Raw genomic sequence first — 11,399 nt, 5'->3', positions numbered from 1 at the left:
GAACTGCATAAACTCAATGGGATCATGTCTATGTTCCCACAGCCCTATGTTCCCACAAATGGCCCCACCCCTAAACCTACCCGTAACTGGGGTTTAGACAAATCGTAAAAAAATGTGGGAACATAGGGCTGTGGGAACATAGGGCTGACCCCAACTCGACTATATGCAATCTGAATTGAATGTAGTCTAACTCATATTATCCATTACCTTGCTTTGCTCATAATTTACAAGCCAACCTGTCCATGTTGGAATCTGCCTAACTGGCTGCTTCTGGCTTAACAAATGATTCTGCGCAAAAATAATATCGAGTTTGGTAAAATGCACAGTATTTACATCCAGTTCTGGACTGTTCAAGCGGAGTTGAGGCCAAAAATATGACTCTCCGTGGCTATCAATTTGAGGAGCGACACTGACATCTAACGGCAGAGAAGTGAATTACATACTGCCCTCACTGTCGTGAAATTGCGCATGTCTGTCTTCTCTTTTGCCCACAGTTGAAAGGTCGATTTTAAGATGGCAGAGTCATTGATTTGTAACAACACACAAAGCAGGTAAAAACGTGGGTGTTTTATATTAACTAGGTCTGTATATTTGTTGTAAAACATACGCATAACGCAGTAGGAACTATGTAAATGAGGTTTCTGTCACACAGGGTGAGTTCTGTGCTAAACAGAGATGTCAAACAGTTCGGGAAGAAGTTCATGTTTGATTCCAATGAGGAGACGTGCTGGAATTCTGACCAGGTGATCTTGCCGAGATGATGCGACGTTTCGTGTTGCTAAACAAGTGTGGTTGTCTCATCCTTAACCCGTTTTACCTATTTTTGTTTTTAATAGGGTGAATCTCAGTGGGTTGCCTTCGAGTTTCCACAGCCTGTGAAAGTATCAGAGCTCATACTGCAGTTCCAAGGAGGGTTTTCAGGAAAATCTTGTAAATTAAAAGGTCAGTCAACACTCAACACAAACAACAGCTTTTAGTGGTAACACTACCCATGAGCTCCGAGGTTGTTAGCATGGTAAGTTAGCCCATACTATGCTTATGCAGTTTCCTGTGATTGACGTTGTTTTGAAGAATAGTGTTTATAACTACCGCGAAGTCCAATAGACCTTTGCAAATATTTTTTATGAACTTATTTTGTATTTTATATGCTATTTTTGTTTTATTTTGTATAATCTAAAATGTAATACATGTTAATGAAACGGAAACGATCGTCTTTTCTTCCCTGTTGTGACGTATATCCGAGTAAAATGCTTCTCGGACAAGAAAAAATGTGTCGTCCTTGGTCTGTCACTGTCTTGGATTTTATATGGTTATGTGTTGAGCCTTCCATGTCAGTTTTTAGTTGAAAATGTACTGTTTGTGTCATTTTGTCGTAATCATATTTTGCAATTAATCATAATAAATAAATGAAAAAACAAGAGAAAATTTAGCGAGAAAATTGATTGGATCGTTTTGTTTGTGATGTGGGTGACCGGTTGTGCTGATTCGTTCAAAAATGCTGTTTCAGTCTAGTAACAAGTGATAGCCTTAATGTGTGAGTCATTGAATCATTCATTCAACTGATTCCTTGATAAACTTTGCTACATTCACATGGAAAAAACATTACTTTATAATACCATTTTTTTTTATATATATATATATATATATATATATAATCGGAAACATACCACTCTTGCTTGTGATTTTTGCTTGCATTTCAAAAACGTACTGTATTTTGTTGGTAATTGTTCTTAAATATTCTCACCCTGAATGTGCAAGATTATGCAAGTAAAATTTGTTACAGCACTTAAGTTTTTGTTAAACGTCTACGAAGAAACCACTTACAACATCACTTAAAAAGTGTCACTGTTGTGCTCCATTACGAGTATACTAAAGATTAAGTCACACAAATAGGCCTAATACAGTTGTTGATATGAGTAAGAGCCATTAAAATGCTTTCTCTTCTACAGGTTCTGCCAAAGAAGAGGACCTTGAACATATTTTAGACTTCTATCCAGAGGACAACAACTGTCTACAAATATCCTTCCATGTGGTGCAATATTATTCTTCAGCACCGTCCACTTTTAAATGCATTTAATCACCATATTCTCTCAGATTGACTATCATTTAAACTCCACCAGAATTAGTGGACATTTCCGGTGCCTTCTACACTTCAATGGCCAAATTGCCTGTGTCTTCATTTTATCCCAAGCTTATCAAATCCTTGATTCTTCACCCACAGTTTTCCCATTCAAGATGCCCCTTTAGTGCAGAGGCTGAAAATAGTGTTTGAAAACAGTGCTGACTTTTTTGGAAGAATAATTGTTTACACATTGGATATCCTGGGGGAAAAGGTTTTGTAATGTTTTGAGAAAAGGACAGAGGAAGTATGAAGAGGCGGGAATGCCAACCAGCTTGTTTTCACCTCTGGATGTGGAGTTTATTCCCACCTACTCACAGGGAAAGCATCAACTGATGTTACTTTTGATCGCATCTCATTTCTACAGAGGTTCTACAGATTATTCACGTGCCTTTTGAGGTCAACACACATGAACTGCATGTTTGTAAAAGTGTTTTTTAATAAAAAAAAGTAGAAAAACAGATTTGTTCTTTCTTTCATGTCAAAATAAAGCTATGCAGGATTATTGTAAAGTCTTCAAAGAGCAGTCCTTTGCTTCATGTGTTCTCCGACACTGAAACTGGTCCCCGAAACAGCTTCAAAATGTGATCTTCAAGAAATTTTTGCACTGCAAATGAGTTGGTAGAGTAGTCAGTTATTAATTAATAAAATAAGATGGATTATTTGCATATCAGTATACTGTAAGGAATTACTTGCCTTTTTTATGGCCCAACGCAACAGCAAGGGCAACAGGACTGTATCCAGAGTCTGCCTCGAACGTGATATCAGCCCCACATCCTAAACACAAACTTACTTAAGTTAGTCATCACAAATAATAAAACAAAATGTGTGAATATTTTGAAAAGACTTACTTAGGAGAGCTTCAACACATTTAATGTGATTACCACGAACTGCATAGAGAAGAGGGGTCCCACCATTCTGTGTTTGAAATTGAAAGCATTAATGTTTGTGTAAAATGTTGTAAAAAATAATAATAATAATTAAATTGTTCATACCCAGTCATAGGAATCAATCTCAATGTCATGTTGTAGGAGAATATTAACAATATCTGCAAATCCTCCTGCGCTGGCCAAAGACAGGGCACTTTCTCGTTCCCGAGCTAGTGTTCTCGGATCTGCTCCCTAATGTAATATAATATCATATAATAATATATTGTCGCAGTGGATAAAAAATGTGTCTTTCTCACCTTCTGAAGGAGGAACTCTACCACCATTATCTCTCCAAATGCAGCAGCCCACATTAGGGGTGTGAAACCTCGCTCATCTTGACAGTTAAGCAGAGAGCTGTCTGCAAGATTACCCATACATATGTTGTTTATTGATTTCAGCAAGCGTTGGATACCTATATGTTGTTTATTTATGGGTACCTTTAGATAAATGTATCTCCAGTTGTGAAATCTCTCCATGGGCTGCCAGCTGATGAATTGAGAGGTCTACAAGGCATAATTAAAACTCACAATTATGTTCAAAAAGGCTGCATTTCGTGCATTTGGAAGGAGGCGAATGACTCACTATCTAAAGTGGCCGGTCGGACTGTGACCTCATTCCCACGCTGTTTATTCGTCAGAGTGGTCGAGTGGTTCTCGTCAAGTCTGTTTTCCATAATCACTGATCATTACACCTGCTTTAAATGTACGCAATTTAGAAAATAAGCAATGTTAGCACAAAATTACTATGTAACCTATATTGTTTATTACTAATATGAAATAATAAAATGTCTCTTAGGAGTATCTTACCTTCGATTCCTTACACTTTATGAGCAAATACTTTGATCTTAAACTTCACAGGCTTGTAAGATCACATATGCTGCTTTTGTTTCCTGATTCGTTTGCAAAAGTGAAACTGAAATAGGAGACTTAATGTGCATTGAGCTCAACACGAACCGCACACTAATGAATCACACCGTATGAAGTACTTTTCTCATCATATATATTGTACTTTTTGGCTGCAAACTTAATCGCATCCTTCTAAACAATTAGAGCTGGAAGTGGTTTTCGTGAACGATTCTGTGGTTTTGAACGAATCTTTAAAGAATCGTTCTAGTTCACTTTCATTCACTGACTCTTTTAAGCGCGTGACTTGCTTTCCTGCCTTCAAAGACTGACTACAGCTGGAGCCAATAGCATTCGAGTGCGGGCTGGGGAAAAGCATTTCATTGGTTGGATCTATGGAATCAATACGCCCCCTTCACTGCGTAGGAGTTTTTATTCTGAGTTTATTCGTTATTAGGCTGGATGGAATGATTATGAATGTGTACAGTGACTTATAATAAATTAACCCACTATTAAAATAGCTTAAGAACATTATTGAAACATATTTTTGTCTGCTTGCTTGCTTGTCTTTTTCAAGAGCTTATAATAGTCAGCCCAGCAGCTGCTGAAATACCGAGTCGTATTTTGAAATAGACTAGTAGACTGAAATAAGTAGACTTATTTCAGTCTACTAGTCTATTTCAAAATACGACTCGGTATTTTTAACGAATCGTTCAATGACTCCTTCGTAAATGTTGTAATCTGCAGAAAGGGCAACTGAACAATTCAGTGAATGAATCTTTTTGGTGAGTCGATTCAGAAGATTCGAACTAGTGGCTAGGAACTCGTTATTGGGCTGGTGTTACTACGGATGATGTTTTGGGAGCACAATCGTAGGGATACAGCGGCGCATTGATAACACAGAAGGAAATTCATGTCATACATTGATAATAAAAATGGAGGATCAAGAAATGCAATTAAAAGTAAAAAGAGGTATCCGTGTGCATGTTGATTCATGTTTCATAACTTTTAATTTAGATAACAGAGCGTATTAGACGCCGTTTCTGATTTGTTATGAACCTATTGAAGAGATGCTGATGCCTTGTTTTCTTTATTTCTTCTACAGTGACTGATAAATTCACAGAGAGTATGTATGTGTTGGCCAATGAACCGTCTATAGCGCTTTATAGGTTACAGGAGCACGTCAGGAGATCCCTACCAGAGCTCGTGCAACACAAGGTGCGTTTCATTGATATCGCTCAGCCTACGGTATATCCAGTGCTCGGTAGATTACTTACAAATTGTTGTTACAAAGTATTTATACTTGTAGAGCTTTGGGTATGAGAAAAGTATATTATAAATAAAATGTATAAAATGAATAATAAAATATTATTAATTTTTTGTCTGCCAGGTACATTATCTTTAACACTTAAACACATGTACGTCCTAAGCTGTCTTTAGTGTTGTAATGAATTATGAATTTGTAGACAGACATGCAGAGCTGGGAGGAACAGAGTCAGGGAGCAATCTACACTGTTGAATATGCATGCAGGTAAGATTTCCATTACATAAACCGACAAATTGATTATTCATATTATGTACATACTTCATGGCTGTTTTTCTTTCAGTGCGGTTAAAAGCATGACAAACAGTAGCCTCTATTTCAAGAACATAGATGGTCTTCTGCGCCAAGCCATTTCACTGAAGGAACAGATGAGCACCTCGCAGGGACGGAGGTTGTAGTCACTATCCATTTCAACCCATTGCAATTCAACGCATTCACTATTATTCTTTTCCATTTTTTTTGTAGTTTTATATATCACTTGTTAAATGTAAATGTGACATTTTCATGCTTTCATTTTTCTTTGCTTGATTGCTTCACTTTTAAGTTGCTCACTTTTTCTGTTTTTAAACATGCATGTGGCTTCAGTGCTGTGATGCCTGATATTAATCCAAACGATACACCCACACACACTTCGGTCACACCACCTTGACTCATGGAAATCTTTCTCCAAGGTTAGTTGCTTCATTTTTGTGTCTTTCTACATCAGTGTTAGTAGTAATTTAGTGGTTAATATACAAAATTGTTAAAAGATCAGACACATTTTCATTGTATTTCAAATTTATTATGACACATTTTTAAATACCAATTCAAATCGGCTTCACCCACATATTTAATTTATTATGGTGTATGTCATTTGTCATTGCATCTTCATTTTTTTAGTTGTATTTTTCTATAGCAAATCATGTTTACTGTAGCGCATTGAATAAACAATTGTATTTTAAGCGATAAGCGATTACAGCTTCACAAATTCTCAAGTATTTCAGTAGTAATTTCACAATATTATTTTAAAATCTGTTAGTGTGATTTCTAACACTTGTAAGGTGATATTAGGTCCACAAAAATAAAGCCTGTTTTTTTTACATATTTTGCTTTAAATGTCACATACATAATTTGGCCGCCTTATAAGACAATAATGTATAGCCACTATATATGTAGTGCACATCTTGACACAAAAGTGGATGTGATACTATTCATACTAAAGTTGAATCCTTGACCGTGGCTTTGCGAGCTATTACAGATCTCATCTCGCTGTTGACGCCATTCCAGGGTTTTGTCTGAGTGTGAAACAGGCCAGACTCTGTTGAAAAGGTCCGGTGTGTCTGTCCGCTCCCACCGCCGCTGTAGCCGTCCTTATCACTAGAGTGAACGTGAGGCCCGTTGGATGGCGAGTACAGCGATTTAGGATCGATGTGAGCGGGGTTCATGTAATGTCTGTGCAGGTTGGCTAAGCTGTGTTGCCTCATTGGCTTTTCCGTAATGCTTAGGTTCGAAGTACGGATTCCTGGGTTGTTTTCAGGGTAGTTGTGGTACATGGTGTGGGTGTGTTCACTGCGGAAGGATTTGGCTGTATGCGCGGCCCGTATTAGGGAGTGAATAACGATAAGTAGCAGAACGAGAACACCAGAGGAGAGCACACACACGCTGGCTATGCCGCTCTCGACCTCAAACACCAATATCATGTAAATAGACATGGCTGTGAAGAACGAAAAAAAAGAAATATTAATGTCAAATCACTCCATACTATGACTTCTGAATGATGAATATACACTATATACATGCTTTTGCTTTACAGGAAAAGAGCTTTGGATTCTGGCATGCTTAAGGATGGAGGAGAAAAGCACAGCTCTGGGATATAAACTTGATCACTGATGAAGAACTGGATGAAACCATATGCCATATTCAGTTGGTGCCACCACGTCATATTGAGGATGATTGCTACTCTAAAGTATGAAAGGCCATTTACACCTCTGAGTTAAAAACAAAAAAGTCACATTGCGAGATGTAAAGTCACAGTTGGGAAATATAAAAAGTTGCAACTGTGAAGAAAATATCACAGTTTTATGAGAATTAATGCCACATTGTGACATATAAGTCACAATTGGAATATATAAAATCGCAGTTACCACTATTTTATTTACTCTTAGGTGGAAATGGGCTTCCATACTAAAGAGATGAAAAAGAAGACATTATCTTTTGGTATAAAAGATGTAAGGATCGGCATATATTTATAAGCTGCTTTGGGGGATGTTTTGCACTATAATTCTATTCTAACTAAGTTCTGTAAATGCACGTATTCTGAATCTAATAATTAAAGTTTTTAGTATAACTCAAGTCTGACTTTCCTGTGGTTTTTCATGTCCACTTACCAGCTAAGTAAACTGAAACTCCAAGGCAAAACAGCCCAATGTTCACATGCCGGACAGCCCTGCTATCCGATAAAAACCAGTCGGCCCTTGGAATATAAGCAAAAAAACAAAATAGATCACTTCTAGTTGTGTGGACTACTAGCAGGGCCTCAATTTGCAAAACAAATAGATATCAGTGATCTGCTAGAATACATAAAGCAACCATTCATGCTGCTCTATACTTTGAATTAGAAGTCATTTAAAATGTTCAAACCTGGTTTAGGCTATATCTTGGAAAAAGGTTCTGGAGCTCAATATGAAATACAAAGGTCCAGTAAATAGCAATTATGTTTGATATACAATGGCCCAAAAGTGTTTGGACACTTGATCCACAAATAAGTTGAACTAACTTTGCTTTCCTGAGTCATTTCAATGTGATTTTTAGTAGATGTATTAAGTAAATTTACCTCACGTTCACTGAAGGTGTGATTCATCACATGTACTATGGAAATGTTCCACTAAAGTTAGACAACCACAAATAATTTTTGTGTAGAGTATTACTCTATTATCATTTTAGACCTAAACAAACTCTTTTGGGGGGCATTGTTTTGCTTGAAAAGTGAGCTTGTACTATCGTTCTTTCGAATAAATGTCACTCGCTTGGTTCGACGTTCTGTAACTCGCATATTAAGTAACTTCACAAGTAAGTTTTTCCATTACCTTTGTGTATCTGGTTCTCCTCGGCATATTTCAGTAGCGAAATAGCTGTGAAGCAAACACACAACAACTGAGCTCAAGTTGATTGTCAGAGACAAGGCTGAGAGGACCGTAGAAACGGGCAATAACACCGCTGTGATCTCACTCGACACGAAAGTAGGCGAATCTTTTAGAACAACCTGTTGCGTTTGGAGCTGGCAAATCAAAATGACGGATAACACGGACATTATTGCGGATAAAATCCCTAAAAACGCGAGCACCACGAGAGAACGCTGACTATAGGAATGCGTCATGTCCGACAGTGGATAAATGTCCGATTTACTTAACAAACAAACCGCGATAGTCCATCAAAAATGATGTTTTTCCTATTTTTCCTTCTACTTTCTCGCTGTTTTCTTGAGGCGCAAAACAAACGATGCGCGAGAGGCTGCTGTGGAATGCGCGTGCTCTCGTGCCGCTGTTGTTCAGTCAGAGCATGTGATCCACTTTAAATCCCCAGATTAAACACATTTCATGCAACAATGGACTTTTTATTTGGATTTATTCGTCTAAGAAGAAGCCATACCGCAACTTACTCGTCCTACACGTATTTGTCCTTTGAAAAGCAACGCGCTTCCCAATATATGCCATCCCAGTTTTGTTATCCAGTGCATGCAGCAGGTGTGAAGCACTAATAATAAAAGTCTATATGCGTGCATCAGCATGAGCGAAATTTAGGACAAAAATATGATTATTATTTAAATTATTTTATTACATATTTTGATATGTATTTTAACAGTTCTTAACATTTATATGAACAGTTAGTGTTATTTGTCAACACCGGTAATCCAGAATATGGTCGAAGTTTCCCATATTTTGCTTATGTGTGTGTGTGTGTGTGTGTGTGTGTGTGTGTGAATGCATACTGTATATGAATGCAATGTAATTAAAAAAAAAAAACATTAAAAACTTTATCAGCAACAAAGGACTTTTTATCTCTATTTTTCTAAAGCTAGTATTTCTTATTAAATGACTATTAACTTGCTAGAATGCAAAAACATTTTTGCTCAAATGGGCCCATTTGCATGACAAGAATGATTATTTTGCACAAAAGCACCATAAAATAATGTTGCTGCATTACATTTTTAAGTACAATCAACTTGGATGTTTGTCATTTCAACTTAAATTACAATCAACAGACTTTAAAAAATGAGTTGAATCTTGTAGGCTATAACTTGTAAAAAATAAGAAATTCCTTAACTTATTTTGATGAGTTAAAGCAATGTGAAAACATATGTTGTTATAACCTACTGATCATCTATTTTTTTTTAAATTTACAATCTGTATGTTGAATGTAATTTAAAATTGGCATATATTTCTTCAGTGTTATCGTATTTAAGCTTAGCTGCATAAAGGTGAAACGTTGCTTGTTACCTTAACTCTGAATGCACAGGTGGGTTTTTTTGCTCAGAATGGACTGATGGGAACTCGAGGTCTGCCGCTGTGCTTAACGTGATAAGCGTGACACTAAAAAAACATTGCCTGAAGAATCGCCTAAACATGAACGCTGACCAGAGAGGCTATTTCTGAATCCGAGAGACTCACCACATGTACAAAAACTTCAGGCCGCTGATGTTGTCAAAAGCAGAAGTGAGAAGTTTCAGGGAAAAAAAAGAAAACAAGTTGACACTTGACACTTTCCAGAGTTCCCTTTATTTGACTGAGACCCAATTAAGTTAGGTATAATTTAATAACCACTATACATTTGTAATGCACTTTACATAAAGGTTCCAGTTGCCTAAAAAAGTGTTTACATCCGACTACCATGCCATTTATAGTATAAGAAAGAACTAGTTTGATGCATAAACCCAGAAGTCATAGGCTAGTTATATGAGAGTCTTATTCTGATTCTTAGTATGATTTTTTAACTTTCTTACTTAACGCATTTCATAATTTGAAATTGCGGTTTCGGTCTTATTTAACGAATCGTGCCCAGTTTCTAAGCTTGGGTAATTACAAATCTGATACCGTGCCTGTTCGACAGGGAGTTCCTCAGGTTTCAGTGTTGGGTCCAATTTTATTTAACATTTACATGCTTCCACTTGGGCACATCATCAGGAAATAATGATACAGATGATACATAGATTTACATCACCACTAGTCCTGATGTCCATTGCTCATTAATAGCTTTGCCTAGTTGTCTAGCAGAGATCAGTATATGGATGCAGAATAGGTTCCTAGCTGAACGGCTCCAAAACTGAATTAAAGCAGATTGGTACATTCCCACTTCACAGGTGCAGAATCTTGGTGTAATTTTTGATCCTCAGTTAACATTTGAAGCACATATAAAATACATCTCTAAAACTGCTTTTTACCATCTGAGAAACGTTGCTCGACTCAGACCTTTTCTCTCTTTTTGCAGACACATAGTTCTTTAAACTAATAAAAAATGGTTCTTTCAAGAACTGTTCTGTGAAAGGTTATTTCTTCAGAATCAAATATAGTTTCTTTATTGGCATCTAAGGTTCCATGAAGAACCTTTAACATCCATGGAAACTTTTCATTTGCACAAAAGGTTGTTTATAGTACAAAAAGGTTAAGGTTTAAAATGTTCTTCACACTAATAATTTTCTTTTGAAAACTGTTCACTGAAAGGTTCTTTGGGGAATCCAAAAAATGGTTCTTCTGGCATCACTGTGAAAATGTATTTTGAATTTGGTCCATTTTTCAGATATGTATAAGCCATATTCAAAATGCCTTTTAAAATCACTGTTTTTATGTATTCTCTCCAGACTGAAGGGAATACACTGAGCTTCCTGCAGTGGGGATGCTGAGGGACTTTCGGGAGCATGACATGAGTTTGCTAATTCTTGCATCAGATGACATGCAGATTAAACTCTCTGAGGGGAACTGAAGCCTCTGAGAAATGCTGAGAGATATTAGTAACCTCTTCACAGCATGTACAGTAGATGTGCATCTCATTGTCACTTTTTATGGGAAGTAGCCAGTGCGAGTCTGCGAAGATATTTTACACTATAAAGCTAAAGTTGCATTACATGTTGAGATGAAAGTGCATGCAATGAAGTTCTGTCCTCTATGAAATTGTGAATATATATCTAAAAAATGATTACAGTACTGTAAATA

At 36.8% G+C, this 11,399-nt stretch overlaps 4 protein-coding genes across 7 annotated transcripts; 2 read left to right on the top strand and 2 right to left on the bottom strand.

Moving 5' to 3' along the window:
* The first annotated feature begins 455 nt into the window (after nt 1-455).
* nr2c2ap (nuclear receptor 2C2-associated protein) lies at nt 456-2,544 on the top strand. Its single transcript, XM_084116251.1, has 5 exons — nt 456-551; nt 653-743; nt 837-942; nt 1,950-2,018; nt 2,221-2,544. Exons 1-5 carry the CDS (start codon nt 514-516, stop codon nt 2,340-2,342), a joined length of 426 nt encoding a protein of 141 aa, XP_083972377.1. The 5' UTR covers nt 456-513; the 3' UTR covers nt 2,343-2,544.
* Nucleotides 2,545-2,563: 19 nt separating this feature from the next.
* Nucleotides 2,564-4,208, bottom strand: rfxank (regulatory factor X-associated ankyrin-containing protein). Of its 2 annotated transcripts, none has more exons than XM_084116249.1 (8): nt 3,855-4,208; nt 3,631-3,742; nt 3,486-3,551; nt 3,306-3,406; nt 3,115-3,240; nt 2,971-3,037; nt 2,816-2,896; nt 2,564-2,726 (listed from the first exon to the last, which is right to left on the bottom strand). In XM_084116249.1, the coding sequence occupies exons 2-8, from the start codon at nt 3,719-3,721 to the stop codon at nt 2,656-2,658; spliced, it is 603 nt and encodes a 200-aa protein (XP_083972375.1). In that variant the 5' UTR covers nt 3,722-3,742; nt 3,855-4,208; the 3' UTR covers nt 2,564-2,655. The 2 variants fall into 2 exon arrangements, with proteins under 2 accessions (XP_083972375.1, XP_083972376.1); XM_084116250.1 differs by having other exon boundaries at nt 3,631-3,739; nt 3,855-4,157.
* Nucleotides 4,209-4,701: 493 nt separating this feature from the next.
* borcs8 (BLOC-1 related complex subunit 8) lies at nt 4,702-7,545 on the top strand. Of its 2 annotated transcripts, XM_084116685.1 has the most exons (6): nt 4,702-4,862; nt 4,996-5,108; nt 5,357-5,421; nt 5,498-5,605; nt 5,800-5,885; nt 7,007-7,545. In XM_084116685.1, exons 1-5 carry the CDS (start codon nt 4,826-4,828, stop codon nt 5,861-5,863), a joined length of 387 nt encoding a protein of 128 aa, XP_083972811.1. In that variant the 5' UTR covers nt 4,702-4,825; the 3' UTR covers nt 5,864-5,885; nt 7,007-7,545. The 2 variants fall into 2 exon arrangements, with proteins under 2 accessions (XP_083972811.1, XP_083972812.1); XM_084116686.1 differs by lacking the exon at nt 5,800-5,885 and having other exon boundaries at nt 4,719-4,862.
* Nucleotides 5,892-9,829, bottom strand: tmem221 (transmembrane protein 221). Of its 2 annotated transcripts, XM_084116684.1 has the most exons (4): nt 9,690-9,829; nt 8,280-8,324; nt 7,581-7,666; nt 5,892-6,907 (listed from the first exon to the last, which is right to left on the bottom strand). In XM_084116684.1, exons 1-4 carry the CDS (start codon nt 9,815-9,817, stop codon nt 6,405-6,407), a joined length of 762 nt encoding a protein of 253 aa, XP_083972810.1. In that variant the 5' UTR covers nt 9,818-9,829; the 3' UTR covers nt 5,892-6,404. The 2 variants fall into 2 exon arrangements, with proteins under 2 accessions (XP_083972810.1, XP_083972809.1); XM_084116683.1 differs by lacking the exon at nt 9,690-9,829 and having other exon boundaries at nt 8,280-8,783.
* Between the last annotated feature and the right edge of the window lie 1,570 nt (nt 9,830-11,399).

Source organism: Abramis brama (genome assembly GCF_963993115.1).
Source record: "Abramis brama genome assembly, chromosome: 6".
In the NCBI taxonomy this organism is placed as follows: domain Eukaryota; kingdom Metazoa; phylum Chordata; class Actinopteri; order Cypriniformes; family Leuciscidae; genus Abramis; species Abramis brama.
The sequence above is the reverse complement of the archived record's forward strand: the minus strand, read 5'-3'. Positions and strand labels throughout refer to the sequence as shown.